The 22,062-nt window shown below is 37.4% G+C and overlaps 1 protein-coding gene across 4 annotated transcripts in view; it reads left to right on the top strand.

Annotated features, from left to right (window-relative positions):
• DGKB (diacylglycerol kinase beta) overlaps positions 1 to 22,062 on the top strand; it is an 809,350-nt gene that overhangs the window by 54,464 nt on the left and 732,824 nt on the right. For all 4 annotated transcript variants that reach the window (XM_043872850.1, XM_043872849.1, XM_043872848.1 and 1 more), the window contains exon 2: positions 11,236 to 11,494. In XM_043872850.1, the coding sequence (XP_043728785.1) occupies positions 11,425 to 11,494 (70 nt within the window). In that variant the 5' untranslated portion in view covers positions 11,236 to 11,424. The remainder of the gene's footprint in view (positions 1 to 11,235; positions 11,495 to 22,062) is intronic.

Here is a 22,062-nt window from a genome sequence, read left to right as displayed (position 1 = left end):
ATTGAAAAAACAATTTAATGGCATTCTTCCTTAATCAGTGTTCCATCCTGGAGGTGGAAGGAAAGGGTTATCCTTTTTCCTTTTCATTTTCTCCTCTTTATTTGGGCTTAAATTTATACTTGGAAAATCTTTATAGGAGACAAACAAGCCTTGTTGCCTGTCAAGATATAACACCAACAGATAATTGGCATATGAAATGTATCTTTTCTTTTTCTGGGTTCATGATCTTTGCCGTTGTGTAATATATCCTGCTAGGTTTTGATTTTTTGCTCCAAGATTCTCAGTCTGTGAGCAATCCATCACTGTAAAGTCCAAAGTTAGAAGAAAACCCACATTAAATATTTATATTCCACTCCCAAAGACTCTATTCCTTCCTTCAGAGGGAGGCAGAAAATACTTGGCCATACGAACTTGACTGTGTAATGTAAGAATAGTAAATTAACAGTTAAACACTCATAGACTCACATATATTTTGCATATTTGAACATCTGTGAAAATGTAATCAACATCACCATAGTAAAATGATATTTTTTGTACTTTGTGTGTGTGTCAAATATTGCTCCAAGTCGCTTGTTCATTTCACTGTCCCATAACAAACCACAAAATACTCTATGCTTTAAAGCGACCATTTATTGCACTCATGGACTCAGTGGGTCAGGCTTTTAGAATGGGCTTAATGGGTTCACTTGTTTTTTTCTTTTCCCAGTCTCTTTGGTGCCTCTTCTGGGGAAACTGCCAGCTTGGAGAAGGGGACTGCTTGATAACTTGGGGTGGGATCATCCACAGGCATCTTCACTCACATACTTGAGAGTGATTCTGGATGTTGACCAAGACTTCCCTAGACTGTTGACTGGTGCACCTACACATGATATCTCCAAGGGGTCCCTTCACGTGACTACTTCAGGATTTCTTCTAGAGCATCATAGAGCATCACTCCCACTGTAATCTACTGGCTAAAAAACAGTTGTAAATGTACTCACGATTACACAAGGAGGAAACAGACAGCACCTGTTGGAAAGGTATATAGCAGAGTTTTAGAAGGGCATTTATACTCAATATTTCACATTGAGAAAGGTTGTACCCAGTGCATGATCATCGTTTCCCCTTACCTTCTATTCTCTATCCTAAGAGGTGTCCTCCTTGAAACTATGTGTGAAAGGAAAAAGAAAATTCACATAAGGTAATTTTCTTAAGAAGAATAAAATAGTCAGGTTAAAAACCAGGACTACAAAATGCAGACTATTAATACAAAGCTTGATTTATTTCCCTGTTTTACATCATCAAAGATTTCCCTTGAAAGTGTTGGCAGAGTTCAAAAATAACACAATTATGAGTCTTTTATTAAGCCACCCACACAATCTTCTGAAAGGTTTGTAGACTTCTAATCTGGTTCCCACATATGCATACTGTGTATATGTATAAATTAAATACTATAGATATATCTTAGATCCTTACTTGCAAAAGCAAGGAGAAAGGAACCGCTATTGAGAATCTTTTATTTGTTATGCACCGAGCACATGTTATTTCATTAATAATACCTGTGGGAGGTGCATGGTATTACCTACTTTTCATGAAAAAGGAATTAAAGCTCAGATAGATTAATTGAATTGCTTTACCTCAGGAAGACAACTGCAAACTTGAATGGGGATACAGAGCTATCAGATTCAGAAGTGGTAGGTTAAGAATATATTAAGAATTAATCAATTAAAATCAGGCTGTTATAATTTTAAATTAATGAAAAGCAATATCCCATTAACTTTTAACTCTGCCTATTGTTTATACTACATACCTTTAGTGAGCTCAGTTTACGCCATTGGTGTATAATTGTTTTCAACTACACAGTGTTACTTTCCTCTTCCTTTTTCATTGCCTAACTAATCTCTCATCTAATAATAGATATATCGAGATATAAGATATAAAATTGAGAAAACCAAAATCGTCAATCAGAAATCTTCCATTTTATCAGCATCAAATCTATAAAACCACTTGTATCTATACACATTGGTAAGATTAATTTTGGTCCTCATGTAATGCATGGAACTTATCTTCTGCTGCTATTATGGACTTTTAAAGTCCTTTATGAAAGGACTTTGAAACCCCAGTCAGTTGCTTTCTTTCCTGAAGTTTGAATCACTCTTACTATTAATTCTCTTCAATTCACAAGTTTTTTCCCAGGGAGTCCTACAAACAAATGAAATCCATTCGTTGCACATTCTTCTTTCCTCTCCATAGCTCCTTTGGACTCTCCATTCATCCCCACAATCACACTTCTCAAGCAGTGGATGATATTCACAGTCTTCCCAAATTCAGTTCTACTATGCAACCCATTTCAGTCTGGCATAGTCAGCTTCAGAGAAATTGCTTTGTTGAAGTCACTAGAGACCAGCATATTGCCATTGGATATTTCAGTTCTCTTCTTATTTAACTGCTTAGCAATTTTTGAAAAGTGCCTTTCTTTCTTGTCCTTAAAGATTCTTTTCTTCCCCCTCTGTAGTTGGTTTAACACCGTGGTCTTTTTTCCCCCAGTGTTTTTCCACTTGTAATCGCTAATTTGAAAATGCCCTGAAGCTTTGTCTGGGCCCACTTCCTCATACCACACCCTGTGCTAATGTGCTTGATATTTCATATCTGTCCCTTCAGATTCCCTACTTATCCTCCTCCCATTTGGGTAGGTGACTCATGGGGCGATTTCATATAGACTGCACCAATGGCTGTCTTTGCCCTATGGCTTATGATTGGGTTTGGTCAGTGTGAGGCAAGGAAAGATGCTGGAGAGTTGAAAGATAACATGGTGGGGGAAGTTATTGCCCATCTCCTCCCCAGCTAAATCATTGAAAGGGAGGTACATTCTAGTATCCTACCATTCAAGTCTATGGCTCTTATCAGATGATCTTGTATACTCTGAGCTTTCTTAGCTGCAACATCTCTAGTCCCTTTGGGCTTAGAGTCAGTAAGTTACCAGTTTTTGCTAGAGCAGGATACAGCACCAGCCTCTAATAGCCTTTCTAATCTCTGTCCACACTTCCTAAATAATCCTTTTATTAAACTCCGACTTACTCATTTTAATGGTATCTTCTGTTTCCTATTGGGATCCTGACACATGGGATCCTTCACCAGGACACAAAGACTGAGATGGAGTTACAGAAACAAAGGCTTATCAGGAAATTATTCCTGTGAAAAATAAAATAGAAGAAATGGAAGATAAGGCAGAAAGAGCCTTTAGACAACAATGCGGCTCAAATACCTGAGAAAAGAAGGAAGGTGGAAGAGGCAGCATTGGTTATGCATAGCATCAGATTATAATGCAGACAGGCCAGTCTCAGCCAGTCCATTGGGGAGTTTTGGAGCAAATATGGATCTTTAAAGGCTTCCCCCATTGGACAAAAGTGGCATGACCTTCATACATCCAACACCTTTCATCATTAACCTCTACCTCTAAAGAATGTGACTTTGCTTCAAAAGCTACATGTATTCTGAAGAAAAAAGAACTCAAAACTGTCAGCTAACTGTACCCTTTGCAGCCGGATGCAAGTTCTTTCTTGAAGGCAGAGCCTAGTAGCACAGCTCTATGGTTGCCATATCAGGGAAACTGTATTTCCATATCTTCACATATTGTCTGTATCAGACAATTCACAATATCATGCCTCTGTATTTCTTTTATTAGTTCTAGGCTTATCTCACTATCTACTAATCCTTTAAATCTGGAGTTCTCTTCAGAAATTTGCTACATCCCAAAACAAATACACTGATTTTACTCTTCTTCTTACTCTTGATACTGCTCTAGTATTTAGAAACTTTAAACTCCAGCCTTATGTTGTTGTTGTTTAGTTGCTAACTCATGTCTGACACTTTGAGACCCCATGGACTGTGGCCTGCCAGGCTCCTCTGTCCAAGGGATTTCTGGAATATTCTGGCAAGAATAACTGGAATGGATTGCTATTTCCTTCTCCACGTCATCTTCCTGACCCGGGGGTTGAACCCTTGCCTCCTGCAGTGCTTGATGGGTTCTTTACCACTGAGTCACCAGGAAAGTCCTCTGTGCACTGTGCTCAAGCCAAAACTGTAGGAGTCATTCCTGACTCCCTCATCCTGCACACAGTGTATCCTGTTCATTATCAGATCTGACTCCAGGAATGTATCTTGAATTTGTCTTTTTACTTTCATCTCTACTATGACTTTCCTACTTAAAGCCACTACCAGCTCTCATCCAGTTACTGGAATAGCCCTCTGTTTTGGCCTTCCCACTTCCATTCATTTTATCTTCCAATTCATTGAAGAAAAAGAAACTTTCTAAGATATATGGGGAATATGTTTGTCTCCTTCTCAAAAGATGTCAGTGGCTTCATAATTTGCTGCTGCTGCTGCTAAGTCGCTTCAGTCATGTCCGACTCTGTGTGACCCCATAGACGGCAACCCACCAGGCTCCCCCATCCCTGGGATTCTCCAGGCAAGAACACTGGAGTGGGTTGCCATTTCCTTCTCCAAAGCATGAAAATGAAAAGTGAAAGTGAAGTCTCTCAGTTGTGTCTGACTTGTAGTGACCCCATGGACTGCAGCCCACCAGGCTCCTCCATCCATGGGATTTTCCAGGCAAGAGCACTGGAGTGGGTTGCCATTGCCTTCATAATTTACTTGAGCTAAATCCTCAACATGGCCCCTAAGAAAGTTCATGTTGTGGCTTTTACCTGTTTCTGCGGTCTAATCACATGCCTCTTTCCCGCTTCTTCACCAGGCTTCAGTCATACTTGCCTTCTATGGAGGTCTTCTCATATTTATATTCTTTTGTTTTGTGTTTGTTTCTTCACTTCTAGGTTCTGCTCAAAATGTTTTTCTTCTCACTCAAGTTTATAACTATTACTCAACTTTTATGATTTAATTTAAATAAAACTTCTCTGTGTATTCCACTTTGGAACTCTTAATCTAAATCAGGGCTCTTTCATAGACTTCCATTACCTGTATCTCATATAACTTACTCACAGTTTGGGGTGGTGGTAAAGAATCCTTCTGCCAGTGCAGGAGATGCAGGAGATGTGGGTTTGATCCCTGGGTTGGGAAGATCCCCTAGAGGAGGAAATGGCAACCCAGTCCAGTATTCTTGCCTGGGAAATCCCATGGACAGAGGAGCCTGGCAGACTACAGTCAATGGGGTGGTGAAGAGTTAGACGTAATTTAGTGGCTGAGCACATACATTGCAGCTTATAATTATTTATTTGAGTAGTTGGTTTGTTGAATGTGGATCTTTCAACCAAACAAGATCCAGGAACTGTCTTATAACTGCATCATGAGTGTTTGGCTCAGTGTCTATCATGTTACTGGGTCTCAATGTACACCTCTTTTCATAGATAAATGAACAAATAATTATAAACCAAGTGATAACTTTAGTATTCCATTTAATTTCATCCTATTTTAATTTCAGAAATTGTATGATTGATATTTTGGCTCTCATCCTTTTTCAATCCTATGATTTTTCCATGGGTTACCTTATTTGGGGGGATTTATGACCCTTGAATCCCAGTAAGTATTTTCAGTCATCAAAATTCATGTACATGGAGTCTTCCGTGTGTCTTAGCATGTATTAACATTATTCATTGATTGGAGTCATTACACACTGACTTTGAACAATTATTTAGAAATCTACATTTAATATGAGTAATATGCATCCAACTAATCGGATCCATTTATCTAGATGTTGTTATTGTTGTTTAGTCACTAAGTTGTGTCTGATTCTTTTTGTGACTCCATGGACTGTAGCCAGCTATGTTCCTCTGTCCATAGGATTTTCCAGGCAAGAATACTGGGGTGGGTTGCCATTTCCTTCTCCAGGGGATCTTCCTGTCACAGGGATTGAATCCGCATGGCTCAGAGGATTCTTTACCCCTGAGCCACCAGGGAAGCCCCTTATCTAGACATTGCTTGTGCCTTATTCCTGAAGAGATTGATTTCCTTTCCTAATTCTGGGGAAATGTTTTAATTCAGGTACAACAGGCCAAAGAGCCTTCTCCAACTCCTCCATTGTCAGTATTTCCTACCACCAACTAAGCAAAGTGGCACATCCATTGACTAGTTGAGAATGCATTCCAACAGCCAGCAGAGTGGATTCTTCCTGACTTTCATTTTATGTGCCCAAAGAAAACCCCATGCAGGAAAACAGGAAGTCTGTTGAAAGCATCATAAGAAATCTCAGCTGAATACTGTGATTTTCTTTGTATACATTTATAAAGAGGCAGAGACTATAAGGAAATGTTGCCATCATTCCCATCTCCTTCTGAGGCATAGCTGTGCCTCTTGATTTAATATGACACATGCAACATTTTTCTTTACAGACTTCTGATACATTATTTCAACTAGTTTAAAATATTTGCTTAGGAAATATGATATGTTAGTTCAACTAGTTTAAAACATTTGATTAGGAAAACTGTCTTCATTTTTACCCCACCCTTACTTATTTTCTTATTTGGCTGCATATGTGAGAGCTGGAAATAACCAGAATTGTGAAAATCAAAAGGCTTCCATTAGGAGAAGAATCAGAAGGAGAAATTCTATTCAGAGCATACTGGTGTTGGAGTTAACCAGATCAAAGAACCAGAGAACTTACTTTGAGTCCTTCAGGGATGTCATTACCCTTTAAATACCTCTTGCTAAAATGCAAATGGATTAGATCAATTCAGAAATCCTGTCCTTGATACAAAAAGTGCAGACCTAAGGTGACAAGATAATGCTAAATAAAGAAAAGCTATGTAGTGTTTTTGTTAAATATCTAGATGTAATTTATATATTGTCCTGATGCTCCTGTGTAAGTGTTGTTATTATATATTGTTTAACTGACAGCTCAATTAATGCATCCCTTGGAAATGCTCATTCATATGAAGTCAGTTATATTTAACAACCAAACATAGAACCTATGTGAAGTAAAGCTTTTTTTTTTTTTTAATTGTAAAAGCTTTGTATCTCTAAGCACAACTTATTTTGTTTGTGTCCAGTCAGTTGAAGGGAGGGGAGGTGGCTTTAGGGAAAGTGAAGCCTTTAGTGACTTCTGTTCCTGATGCCTTCTTTATGAGCCATTTTTTCTTTATCAACTTCAGGGTCTCCTTTTAATGGCCCTATCCTTGTTTTTCATTATGGAAAAAAGCATTTAAGTGAATTTATTCTATAAATATTTACATATCCCAAGCACTCTTCTAAGCCCAGTGAACCAGCTGTGAACAGATAAAACTCCATGCCTTCATGGAACTTCTATCTTAGAGCACATGAGAGGATGGTGACTCAAAATCTAATAAATGTGGTTCAGATGAAAGGCAAGTTCAACAAGTATTTTTAGTTATTTTATTTGTAGCTCAACTGCTAAAGAATCCACCTGCAATGCAGGAGACCCTGGTTTGATTTCTGGGTCGGGAAGATCCCCTGGAAAAGGGATAGGCTGCCCACTCCAGTATTCTTCGGCTTCCCTGGTGGCTCAGCTGGTAAAGAATCACCTGCAGTGTGGGAGACCTGGGTTTGACCTCTGGGTAGGGAAGATCCCCCTCGAGAAGGGAATAGCTACTCACTCCAGTATTCTGGCCTGGAGAATTCCATGGACTGTGCAGTCCATGGGTTTGAAAAGAGTCGGACATGTCCCTTTTTGACATTTGATAATAAGATGTTATATTCCAAACAAAAGTGTAATGGAGGGGTGGTGTGTATGAATGTTCAAGTGTAAATTGAATGACCAGGTGAGACTTTACTGAGAAAACATAATTTGTGTAAAGATCTGAAGAATGTTAGTTAATCAGTCTTTTTAAACATTTAAAAAATAAATGTTTATTGGTGTATAGTTGCTCTAGAATTTGTGTTAGTAGTTTCTGCTGTTACAGCAAAGTGAATCAGCTGTGTATATACATATATTCCCCATTTTTGGAGTTCCTTCCTATTTAGGTCACCACAAGCATTAAATAGAGTTCCCTGTGCTATACAGTAGGTTCTCATTAGAGATCTATTTTATATGTAGGTGATTTATTTTATACGTATTATCAATAGTGTGTATATATATGTCAATCCCAATCTCCCAATTCATCCCATGACCCCACTTCCCCACTTGATGTCCATACATTTATTTTCTACATCTCTGTCTCTATTTCTGCTTTGCACATAGATCATCTGTACCATTTTTCTAGATTACACATATATGTGTTAATACACGATATTTGTATTTCTCTTTCTGACTTATTTCACTCTGCATGACAGTCTAAACGCATCATTTTAAATTTGAGTTTCTTATACCAAATTAACTGAGGAATTTTAGTAAATTTCAGAGCAGGTATCCAGGTGGAAACCTGTAGTTAATTAATAAATTGCTATTGTAATTTTAATTAGCTTGTTGGTAATTTATCAGACAGACCTCTGGGGTCATGTCAGTTCATGAATACCCATGGACAGGCCATGTTAAGGAAAGTAGAGAGACCAGGGCAGCGGGTTAAGAAGCTATCACAATCCGAGTGAATGAGAAACTAAATGAAGACATTGACATTTTTCCAAAATGACATTTTCCCAATGTAATCAGGATTCTTGCCTTTCCTGTATTTCTTTTTGTTCCTTGTTACCTTCAGAATAGTGCCCCAGCCTCTTTATTTAGCATTGAAATTCTGTAAAAAATTGGCCTCTTATTGGTTTCTCTAATAGGTTTGTCTGCATTCCAGTAAAACTTGATTTACATAAAAAGCTGGTGAGCCAGTATTTTCTGTAATCAGTTGTTTGCCTAGCCTTGGTCTACTTTATGAGACTTCCATTCTTAGCATATGGCTTCCATTCTAAAAGTTAACTCACTAGAATAAAAAACTGCTAAAATTGTAGCCAATGTGTCAACATTCCAGGTAGGAAGTTGGAGGCAGAGAGAAGAGATTAAAAGAGCACTTTCCAGCTCTTTCCTCAAATAGAACCTTCCTATATATCTCACCCAACATCTGCCACATCTCACTGACCACTTCTTCATGCAAAGAACCCAAGGAATCTGTTTAGGTGGATGTATTTTCATTTAATAAAATTAGGTTTCTTGTTACCAACAAAGCAAGAAAGAATGGGTATTGTGTGGGTTTCTAGCAGTCTCTGTCCTGTCTGTCAGATTCCTAACAGGCGGGTCAATTTCTTCATTTGTCAAAATGGGAGACTGTTAGTGCCTCACAGAGTTCTTTGGTAAAGATTGAATAATCCAACACATAAATGCTGTCAGGAGAATGTCCTGCATACTGTAAGCTGTTAGTAAAGCTGACACATTGCTGAAATTGCCTCATTTTCATCTTTTGTGTGTTTCTTTGTTATATTTCTGGTGTCTGGAATGCTTTCAAGCACACAAGAGATTGATAAACATTTTTTGGAATGAATTAATGAACTGCCATTATCATCAGTTGAGGCTTTTAGGTTGTAGGTAACAGAAACTGATTCTGGCCCGCTTATTTGTTATTAAAATAATGATACCTTTAGAAGTGACAGGATACCTAGAGTGTCAGGCTCAAACAGGGACAGATATCCTCATTATTGCTGTAATCATTGAGACCAGAGCTATTTTCATGCTGTTCTTGCATAACTCCATTCAACAGTTAAAGCCCCATGAGATGGAGTCTGATGATCAAAATGTTACTGAATCATCTGTCTCCTTCTGGATACAACAGGGCACCTTATTTTACAGCTCCACCAAAATGGCATCTAACTGGAGAGAAGCAAAGAGTCAGGATGAAATCAATGTGAAGGATGAAATCAGCAGAAAGAAACTGGGTGGAAAGCGCAAAATTATCTTTCACATAGTCTCATTCCTTTTAGTTTGTGTTGCTTCCACAATGTTATGGTTGTGATGTAAGAGCATGCTCTGGGAGAGAAAAAAAAGATCTAGCAATTTGGCCTCTGTTAATGCATGGATATCTTCATTTTTTTTTCCATTTAAAAGCAGACTGTCACCTTGTAAAACTAATTGCCGGAACCCTAAACATATGAGACCAACACAAAGAGATTTTTTTGTTGTTGTTGTAGTTTTTTTTTAGGGTAAGATGACAGAATATGACAGTAAGGTTGTAGGGTTGATAGTGGAGAAGAGTAAAGAGATGTTGAAAAAAGATTAGGCACTAATGCCAAATACAGATTCCATGCCTTTAGGTAATGACATCTATACGCTTAAGCCTTCCAGTGATTTAACTGCATAAACTAAGTAATTGTTTCTAAATATTTTAGTTTCAATAATGATTACAGTGCCAGTCAGGTGGGTCACTGAGTGATTGATTACTGTCTCTGATAAAAAGTTAAAGCCAGATGGTTTTTCATTTTGTTTGCTTTTATAGATGTTGCAGTGAATGGAGGGCCATGACAACCTAGGGGTTTATTTTTAAGCATGATTCACAGTAGTTCTATCTACTATCATTATGAAAGTCAGTCAGACATTTGAAATTGCTTTAGTTTGGTAAGTTTTATTGGGAGTTTTAAATGGTATAATTAATTTTTCTTTTTTACTGTTAGGAAAACAGTCAGTTTATACGACTCCCATACTGATGTGCATAATTGTAAATATACATGCTGTGGGCTTCCTCAGTGGTCAGTGGTAGAGAATCTGCTTGTAGGGCAGTAGATGCAGGTTCTGTCCCTGAGTTGGGAAGATCCCCTGGAAGAGGAAATGACAACCTACCCTAGTACTCTTGCCAGGAAAATCCCATGGACAGAGGAGCCTGGCAGGGTACAGTCTATGGGGTCACAAAGGATCAGACAGAGTGACTGAACACACACACACACACACACAAATCTGTGCTACCGTTGATGACCATTCCAAACCATTGTTAGAAAATTGACAGACCAGCAGTTTGTTTGTTTAGGTAACTTAGATCTTACTTAGCTTCATTTAAAAATTTGGGTTTAAACATAACATTCATTTAGATATTTAAAAAACTGATCAGTTCAGATTGATAAAAATGGCACCTTTCTTTACTCTTGGAATATGGAGTTTATAAAGCTGAACAACATAAGAAAACCACTTGTATGAAACTAGACCTTATAAATTTTTCTTCACACTTTGTATTTTTAATCATATTTCGTCTATGATTTGGCATTAGAAAATGTATATTAAATGCCATTAAAGAGTGAACAATGAAATATTATGCAAAATAGAATAACTTTGAAATATATTACTTAGGAATTAAAAATCTTTAGCATTCTATAACTTGTCAGTTTTTTTCTTCATTTAATAAAGCTAATCTTTCAATCTTTATGTTTTTCTTTCTACAGTGATTTAATACTTTATTGAAACTACAAACTCATATCCACAGCAGTCTCATGTTGACAGATTGCATAGTTTGAAAGCATGACATATTTTATAATGAAACTTGCCATGTGGAAACTTTGAAGCCTAAATTCTGCCAAAGTCTGAATAAAGAATTCCTCACCTGGCATGTAAGAGATCTCCTGACCACCACCATGACAAACCAGGAAAAGTGGGCCCACCTCAGCCCCTCAGAATTTTCCCAGCTTCAGAAATATGCTGAGTGTAAGTATTCATATTGATATGATTTTACTTGGTATTTATTTTAAATGACATATTATATACCTACAGAAACATATTATGGGTCCTGTTCAGCATCGGAATAAATGTCTTTTGTGTTTGCAAGTAAGTGGACTTGAAGCTACTTGTTTGGTGTGAGGAAAAGGAAAATCACTAAATCTAGAAGAAAAAGAACTGGATGTTAGATGCAAAACTGAACTTGGAAACCCTCTAGCTGTCATAGGTGTGATACAAAGGATAAAGCAGTTTGGGAAAATAGAGATTGGTGAGTCTGTAACCAAGAAGAAGGATCAGCAGAAGTAAGAGGGAAAGTGAGATTTTTTTTCCCATGTTTTTTAGCATAACATTTCAGTAAGACTGGGAATAGGGAGTCTTAGATACATTGTGGCCAATCCCACATGTATAATAAGAGGTTGTAAAATAAAAACAAAGAATAGAATAAGAGATTGTAAAAGAAAGAGAAGGTATTAGGGTGTGTGTGTTAATACAAAGATAAGCCATCGTGATTTGCTTTATAGTGTGCAGTTTTTAAATATGATTATCTTTACACATAAACAGCAGGATTGTATTTACTGTTTCTACCATGGATTTTCGAAAATACATATATTTCACAAATTGAGTTTCAACTGTAAATATGAGGGGACAGCTGTGTCAAGGTATTAGAGAAAATGAAGCAACGAAGAAAGCAGCAAAAGGTTGCTGGGAGCATGATGAGTAGAGAAAAATTAAGCAGAGAATGTCATAAGAACGGTGATTATGAGTGACTAAAATGCAAGAAATGGACAGTGAGAAAGAACCAATAGCACATAGTAGTGAAGGAGGCAGAAGGTGGAGCAGCTGGCTGGAGATGCTTATGCCAAGAGTTGGGGTGTGTAGGAGAGAAGTGACAAGAATGAACTGAATGATGTTTTGAAGGAGAGGTGGAGAAAAGGATTAAACTCAAATGAGGGATCTTGAATAATAATAAGTAGATAGGTGAGTGAATAATAACACTCACATTTATGGGGTACATATTGTAAGACAGGAACTGTCTTAGAATATCTGTTTATCTGAAGCGGCCAATAAATAGGTATTCCAGTCTTTCTAACTGGAGGGCTGAAGTGTTCTGGGTAAGGTTTTGAGAGTGCTTGTGGGTATTTGCAAGGAAGATGCAAATTCCTTTAAGAACCTGTGAGTTTTCTCCATCAATAATGATTAAAAATAAACAAAACAAAATAAACGGCGACTACCAAATTGGGAGGGGGAGGGCAAATAATTGATATCAAAATGTGGTCCCAGCTTCAAAAACTGTTTGGAGCCCCTGAAAGCACGGTTCGTCTACTTCTCTCGTTAGGACAGTTTAGTCCAGAATGGCTAAATTCTTGGCAGCATGTTTATACTCAGTAGTTTTGAAATTGACTAAAAATTGATTTACCTATGTTTTCTAATTTTTATATGCTCTTTACTGTAAATATATCTGAACATCTTTACGGAGAGTATTCTGCTTTGCATGGTGGGAAATGCAGATATGCATTTTTGGAATTTACAGTTCAATGAAGGCTAGGAACTGATGGATAAATGACTCTAGATCTAGATAAAATATAATCTAAGGGCTACAAGCAAAGTTTAGGTATCCGTAGGGTTACAGTGTACCACTTGAGATAGGGAGAAAGTGAAATCTTCATGAAAGAAGAATTTGAAATGAATTAAAACAAAAGACAATGTACATGCAGAAAAATGATATATTTTAAAAGAAAAATTTAGCATATATTTGAGAAAGTGACATGAGCCACATTTAGCTACAACACAAATTAAAGAAGTGAGTGAGTTAAGGCTGAGATGAGATGGAATTATGAGATGGAATATATATGAGATGGAATATATATGAGATGGAATTAAATATATGAGATGGAATTAAAATATACAATACACAACTTGAGTTAGACAGTGAAAAGTATTTGTAGGATGCTAAGGGTAGGTTGTTATGAACAGGACTATAGCCCAAGAATCTGAATTTGCAAATATGAAAATAGTATTTGAAACAGACTGAAATTATGGCAGTGAGCTACTGCAATAAACTAAAAATTTGAATGGAGAAAGATGATAATAAAAACATAGATTTAATATTATATCATTAAAACTAATGGAAGAGAATTTAGGCAATAATAAAATATGAGAATTGAGAGAGAGACAAGCAGATTTCAGCTCTAAAAATTTGATTAGAAAGACAGGAGAGTTTGGTGACATAATTCCCTAAGTAAAATAAACATAATGGTTTTGTTTAGGTTATGTTGAACTTTGCTGGACTTTTAAAATATATTTTCCAGTGCTCAGGTACCTACAGGAAGCATACCTATGGAGGCACTAATATAAAATAGATAAATTATTGCCACAGCAGCTAAATTATTATTTAGAATAACTTTTGCTCAAATATTCAAATTTCATTTGAACTGATATGTAGAATTTAATGCTAAAGTATTAAATATATTATTGACCACTACTTTTATTTTATTGGCTAAGGAATATGGGAGTACATTTAATTACATCATTAAAATACTTCATTTTGCAATAAATTTGCAGAAATACCTATGACAGGTATAATAAAAATTGTCAAATGTAAAAGTTGTAACCTATTGAGACAAAAACTAATGGGCATTCAATAAAATAGTGAGCAGTAACACAGTAAGTATAAGAACATTATTGAAACAGATTTTTTAAGAAGACAAGTTAACTGTAAAGGAAATAAATAGTGCTGATTCCATGATCATTAAACTTCTACTCTGTTTTAAATAACCTTGACAGCAATGAAAAGTGCTAGATTTAATCCTTGAAGTTTTCTGTATAATTAAAAAGCAAAGACCATTACAATTCAGATGTATCTTTGTGTAATAAATTGCCATTGTCAAAACATAACAGGAAACAAACTTATTAGCCTGAAGATTATAAAAGGGATATCTTTACCATGCTATTCAGTACATGTCATCAGTTTATTTGCAGCCTTTAAGGATCAGATTTTTCATGTTGCAATGCAATGTTGGCAAAGTGACATTCTTCCATAGTCTGTTGGAAAAATGCTACATTAGATTTTAATTACTTTCTTGATTTTAATTGTTTTGTGACTTTCAATAAGAAATTGTTTATATATATTAAATGACTCAATTTTTTAAAGTTATTAACTTAAGTCTATATTTGTAGCATGCCAAGGTTATATGTCCTGGAGAAGGAAATAGCACCCCACTCCAGTATTCTTGCCTGGAAAATCCCATGGACTGAGGATCCTGGTAGGCAACAGTCCATGGGGTTGCAGAGTCGGACACAACTGAGCGACTTCACTTTCACTTAAGGTTATATGTGGTACATTTCAAACAAGTGTTTTATATGCTTTTGGCGAATGAAGGTGTGGTTGTCAGTTTCTTGGTTGAGAGGAATGAATTCATGGAACTCTTACCCCCACAAAACCAAATCACTGTGTTAGTCATATAATACCATATAGATCTTTTCCTCAAGTCATCTGATTTTGAGTTCTCTCCACAATTGCCATAATATATCATGTCTTACTTTGTTTGGGCTGCTAAAATGAAATACCACAGACTGGGTAACTTATAAAGAATAGAAATTTATTTCTCATAGTTCTGGAGGTTGAAATTCTGAGATCAGGTTGCCTGCATGGATTCTGATAAAGGTCTTCTTTTGAGCTGCAAACTGTCGGCTTCTTGTATTCTCACATGGTCGAAAGAACAAGAGGAGCAGCAAGTTCTCCTGGGATGCTTATAAAGGCTCTAATCAGAGTTCTAGGTTCAGGACCTCAGGAGAAATTGTCATTTCCTCCTCCAGGGGAACTTCCTGACTAAGGGATTAAACTGGGGTTTCCTGCGTCTCCTGCAGAGCAGGCAGATTCTTTATGACTGAGTCATAGGGGAAGCCCATTTACCTCCTAAAGTCCCCCCTCCCCCCATATTGCAAAATAGGATTCCAACATATGCATTCGGGGAGACACAAATTTTATTATACACTGCACCTGCATTATACCCTGCACCTATATATGGCTTTCCTCATAATTAATAGGGGAAAAATTAAATGATATTGGCATAGCGTTCCTGGTTCGGCAGCTAGCACATCAAACAGTTTGTATTCAAGTCCTGGTCCCACCATAGTACAGCAAAGTACATAGTACTTTGACTTTCAAAAGTTATATAACATCTTTGTGTCCCAATTTTCATACTTCTAAAATGGGAACAATAATAAATATGTCAAATGTCGTGAGTATTAAATTGAATGAGTTAATATATGTCAAGTAATGAGAACAGCGCCTTGTGAGTTGCAAGTAATGTAGCTGTTTACAATCATTATTTTCATAGAGAAGGAGAGACTGTTTTGTTGGCTGTTTGAACATATTGTTGATGATCGAGTTAAAAAGTGCCACATTTTGGAGCATGAAGAACCAATGACTTTTTTCTGCTACAGGACCAAATTTTTCCCACAAGGTAGAAGCTTCTGGTGCTGTTGGCAGCCTCCGATCTGTGTTGTCCCCACAAATGCTCAAGGCAGCTAATGCGAAGCCCGCTGTGGCCGCCTACAGCATGCTGAGCGCATGCTCCGGTTTAGGTTTTCAGACTGAGTCACTCCATGGGAAGCATTTCCATTGATATGTGGGAGAGGAGTATAATTTTCTCTCCCACTCTTTATAAAGTCATCCAAACTGTTGTTGTAAGATGAAGAGCTCTCACTCCTGCTGTGTAGAGAATTGAGTTTATCAGATTATTAGTTTGTCAGTGCTTCCTGCTGTGGTTTCAAGACACCGCAAAGGGTTAAGAAATTCCAAATCTTTTCATGGATGAAAATATTTTCTATGTAAAATCTACACAGTATTTCCAAGTGATTCATTATCTGCCCACATATTGTCACTTAGGATTAGCTTTTTATTTGCTATATATAAAGAATGTTATAGAGCATGTAAATTATTTTTGAGAAATACTATGTTATTACAGTGGGAACACTTCTGAACTTCCATAAATTTCATACTGTTTATAGCAGCTGGCATTGTAGAGAGTTGCAAAATTATATGATGAACTTGTTCTTTTCAATAAGGACCAGTATGCCTGATATTTGGACCTAGTGTACAATCTCTTCCATTGGAGACAGGTGTGCAGTATGACTTTGTGGAAAGAACACAGGCTTTGCAGGCAAATTAATATTTGATGGCATTGAACCTCTGCTCTATTTTCGACTTATTAGCCCTGGGGTCTTGGGGAGGTTATATATGCTACCTGTGCCTCAGCTTTCTCACCTGGAAAAGTGGAATTCCACCTCACAGTATGGTAGGATTTAATGAGAGAGTAGCCATCATCATCAATAATGGATTTTTAGTCCCCTGTTCTAAATACAAGTATTGATTCATTTAATACAGTAAGCCTTAGAGGAGGCAGATGATCTCTTAGGAAGATTACTTGGCCCATTGATGTGGCACAATAAGTGATGACAAAGATCAAAACAGTAATAATTCATTTAATATTTCTTACAAAGATCACTTTGTTATTAAACAGGCTGTTAATCATGATTCACAAGTAGGAGAATCTGGAATCCAGGATTCGTCAGGTCCTCTATCTCCAATAGCCACAACCATCTCTCAAAGGGCTTTTGTATACAGGACAGAGCTTCTAACTGTGGCTGTGGCTTTTGCCTCCAAATATACCTCTCTGTTCTCTTATTCTGCTTCATTGCACTGGATACTGTGTGGAATTCCATGATGCCCTGTCTTAAGTGGAGTCATTTTTCATAATCCTGCCCATGTGTCTTCGTTTCTGTAACCTCCCTTAGTCTTCCTTATGAAAAACATGGGAGGGAAAAGAGAGGAGAATAAAATCAGCACACAATTGTAATAATAATAATAATAAATTGGCGGAGTCCTTTTCAATCTTAAGTAGTTTTCCTCTCCCAAGAAACCCCACCCTCCAGCACAATGATCTGTATCTTTGAGAGCTCTTTTGTGCTTATCCATACCTGATGGTTTAGGAGGTGGAGGGAGAGACTAGACCTCCCCTGTGCATATTCAGTTTATTGGTAAACAAATTTAGATCCCATACTAGCCTTCGAATTCATCTCAATGGGATGAGCTCTCTTACTTTTGTCCTGGGCTCTTTGTTACATTGGCTCTATTTTGGGAGGCCAGGCCACTTAATGTTAATTACTCTCTTCTCCCAGACAGAAGAATAAATGGCTCAGAGTCAATTAGCATAGTGGCTGAAAACATATAACTCCTTGTTAGGTTAAACTGGGTTTGAGTTCAAGTGCTGTGATGTACACCTTGTTTTCCTCACTATGCCCTGGGATTGCAGTGATGATTCAGTGTGAAGAGGCCTGTAAAGTGCTCAGTACTCAATAAATTACTCTTTTGTTGAGAATCCTGATGGTGTGGACGGAGGTGATTTCCTATGAAAATGAGGACTTTGTTCTTCGATTTATGCCTGCTCACTTCTACCACTCACGCAGACTGTCTTGACTTTGCCCTGACACTTGTCTGCAGTTGGAATCTGTGACTCTATTTTAGATAATCCATGTCTCTTGTTTCCGACCCTGTTTCTTCTTATTCATGTTGATTAACTCAGCAGTTCCTGGCTCTGACCCAGATTTTATTTCTGGAATGTGTGTTGGTGCATAATCTCTTTCGCCTCATCCCTGGCTTTGGTTCCTATTTGTTGCACTGCTTCAGGCCGAATTTCCTCTTGGTGGCTTCTCTGGGTCCATGTAGCTTGCATTTTTCAATACCTAAATCTTGTAGTAGGAAGAGAAAGTATTAACTATGAATGTCTAAGTTTCCATTATTTCAGTATCCTGAAAAACCATCATTTTCAATGACTTTTAACATCTATTTTTTTCAACTTTTCAAAATTGCCGCAAAGCCATAAATTAAGATTTATGGTCAAACAAACTTTAATATTGAAGTTAGGATTTCTGTGAAATATTTTGGTCAGAGTGGACCAAATTGGGCTGACTGGAAAAATTAACAAAATCTCAGTGGCTTAACAAAACAGAAGCTTATTTCTTGCTCCTATTACATTTCCAAATCTGAATCAGCAAATGGTTTAATTTCACATTGTCCCTAATCAAGTCCCAGTCAGATGGAGTAGTCATCGGCTTTAAAAATTGGCACATGCTGTGACAGAGAGAAATAGACTTTGTACATTGGAGGCTGACTCTTAAGGCTTCTTCCTGATAATGTCATTGCTTATGTTTCTTTGGCCCAAGCAATCCACATGATCACATCTAACTTGAAGGGAGTACAGAAGTTCATTCCTTCTGTCTGTCTAGCATTGGGGAAGATAAAAATATTTGGTGAAAACTACAAATGTGGACAGTAACTCACAAGTATTTACTGTGGGACATTAAGAAAGTCATTGCAATCTCTTTAAGCTTCTGTTTCTTCACCTTATAAAATGAGACTAGTACTTCCCACTTATAAATAGTCTTGTTGTTATTACTAATATTATGATGAATTGTAACAAAAGTTATCATAAAAATTCATGCATGTTAAATTATGCACTTCATCCTTAGCTGGGACATTAAGAAAGTCATTGCAATCTCTTTAAGCTTCTGTTTCTTCACCTTATAAAATGAGACTAGTACTTCCCACTTATAAATAATTAGTCTTGTTGTTATTACTAATATTATGATGAATTGTAACAAAAGTTATCATAAAAATTCATACACGTTAAATTATGCACTTCGTCCTTAACTGAGTTGTAAATTAAAGGTTGTTATTTTCTAGAAGTTTCCTTAGATGCTGCCATCCACATTTTAGCAGGAAGTGCCCCCCCCACACATATGCACGTGCGTGCGTGCACACACACACACACACACACACACACACTCTAATATGAGTATGCATACTAGAGGAACTTAATTTTACTCACTGCTTGTTATTTAGCCAGAAGTATTTAGTACCTTTTGGAAGGACTGATGCTGAAGCTGAAACTCAATACTTTGGCCACCTCATGCGAAGAGTTGACTCACTGGAAAAGACCCTGATTCTGGGAGGGATTGGGGGCAGGAGGAGAAGGGGACGACAGAGGATGAGATAGCTGGATGGCATCACCGACTCTATGGGCATAAGTTTGAGTAAACTCCAGGAGTTGGTGATGGACAGGGAGGCCTGGTGTGCTGCGATTCATGGGGTCGCAAAGAGTCGGACATGACTAAGCGAATGAACCGAACCCAACTGAACTCTTAGGCAGTATGCTTGGTTTCAGATAATACAGAAATGAATATCATGGTTCTTTTCGTCAAAGAGCTTAGTCTATTCAGAGAAGCTAAATACCATGGCAAATGATGATAAAGCAATAAAATACTTACTCCTGATATTATATACACAAGATTTTTTTTAAATGAGATACAGTTGACATATAACATTGTATTAGGTGTACACACAATGATTTGATATGTATTGCAAAATGATTACCACAATAAATTTAGTTAACATCTATCACTACAGTTATGATGTTTTCCTTATAATGAGAACTTTTAAGATGCACTCTCTTAGCAACTTTCAAATATATAATACAGCATTGTTAACTATTGTCACTATGCTGTTCTTATAAGGGGAAGTTTATACCTTTTAAACACACTTACCCATTACACGCACCCCCTGCCCCTTGCCTTTGGAGAAACACTATTTTGTTCCTGTAAGTTTCTAAGATTCCACGTGTAAATGAGATTATACAATATCTGTCTTTCTCTCTTCTGACTTACTTCATTTAGTATAATGTCCCTAAGGACCACACATGTTGTTGTCACAAATGTCTTTCTTTCTAGTGGATAGATAACGTATGTATAGCTATGTATATCAATTATATTTATATATATACACATAATTTTATTTGCCATTTATTTGTCTATGGACAATTAGATTGTTTATATATCTTGGCTATTGCAAATAATGCTGCAATGAAAATGAAGGTACAGAGATCTCTTCAGGATATTGATTTTATTTCTTTCAGATAAATACTCAGATGTGGAATTGCTGGAAAATATGGTAGTTCTATTTTTAAATTTTTGAGGCGTCTCCATACTGTTTTCCATAGTGGCTGTACCAATTTATATTTCCATCCACGGTGTACAAGGTTCATGTGTACATCCTCGCTGATACTTGTTACCTGTTTGTGATGATGGCCATTTTAAGAGCTGTGAAGTGTTATCTCATTGTGATTTCACTTGGCATTTCTTCTTATAAGTGATGTAGAGCACCCCTGTTGGTACCTGAAATAAGCACCTTTCTCTGAGCAAATGTTTGGTGTTTCAGGCCATAGCCTCTGCACTGTGCCCTGTGGGTCAGAAAATTAAGAACTGATATTCTGTTATAGACTTGTGAGACTTTGGAACATAAACATAAACATTATCTGGCCAGGAGAGCCAGATAATCAGGGGGTACCTCCCCTGGGCACAGCTGCAAAAGCTGGGGTATCAGACCTATGTGCAAGCTCCTTTCTGGAATATCTGGCCACCTGGAGCAAGGTAGGTAGAGAGAGAGCGAAGATGGTGCCTGCCAGCCTCCTGTCTCTGGAGAGTATTACAGTCAGCCCTGTAGATGGGTATTAAATTAGATGCTTGCGCCTCAGGCCACAGCTTTTAAGCTTTTTAACTTAAGCTTAAAAGCTTAAGTCCTTTTTAATGAAAAGACTGGACATCTTTCCTACACAAAATGTTGCTTATTTTCTCCTGGAAGAAATCATTTTACTCATTTAAAATTCTGCATCACTCCATGATCTCTCTGTGGTATTGATTACATTAATATACCTATATCTACATCTCTCTATCTATGTACAGATGTCTGATAAACAATACATAATATAGTTTCATTTTGAAGTCTGAGCATTACAGATTTAATCTGCTGCCTCTGCACTGGACCTGGGGGCTTAGCCACAGTAAGTCTGCTTGGGCTGTTATGAACATTTTCTCAGTTCCCAATAGCCTTGTGGGCCTTCTAGACACAAGCCCCATTGGCTTTTACAGATAGACATTTTGGAGGCCCCTCTCTCAAGTGAAAGGATTCAAAGCTGGGGCACCATATGTGGTGTTCAAACCCCTGGCTCATCAGGGAAAAGCTGGTAGTTACGAGTTCCCTCCTGGTTGTGGATCTCCACAGTGGGGCTGGGGCTCATGGCAGAATTGTGCCTCACCCTTTACTACCTGTTTTGATGTGGATTTTTTCTTGTTTGCCCTATACGTAGGGGTCATTCACATCCTCCTCATTTACGGAGTTCTTTCTTAGGGAATTATTCTACGTAGCTGTAGAGGAAGTGAGTTCAGGAGCTTCCCGTGTCACCATCTTGAACCAAAATCTAGCAAGACTCTTTGAGAGCTTTTAACTCTTCTGCACTTGGATAGGTGTTGAAAGGGGAGAGGAATTTTAGTTGAAAGTATTGAACAGAGTTTTTAAAAAGCAGAGAAACTCCAAATAGATATCAGAGCATGTGTTGAGGCATGAAAGAAAGTGACACATTAGGGAAGAGTTGGAAATGTGTGTTGGTGTATGTATATATTTGTGTCTCAGCAGGTGTGTGTGTACAAGGACATGTGTA

The sequence above is a fragment of the Cervus elaphus genome, chromosome 18 (genome assembly GCF_910594005.1).
Source record: "Cervus elaphus chromosome 18, mCerEla1.1, whole genome shotgun sequence".
NCBI classification, from domain to species: domain Eukaryota; kingdom Metazoa; phylum Chordata; class Mammalia; order Artiodactyla; family Cervidae; genus Cervus; species Cervus elaphus.
This window is presented reverse-complemented; position numbering and strand designations above follow the sequence as displayed.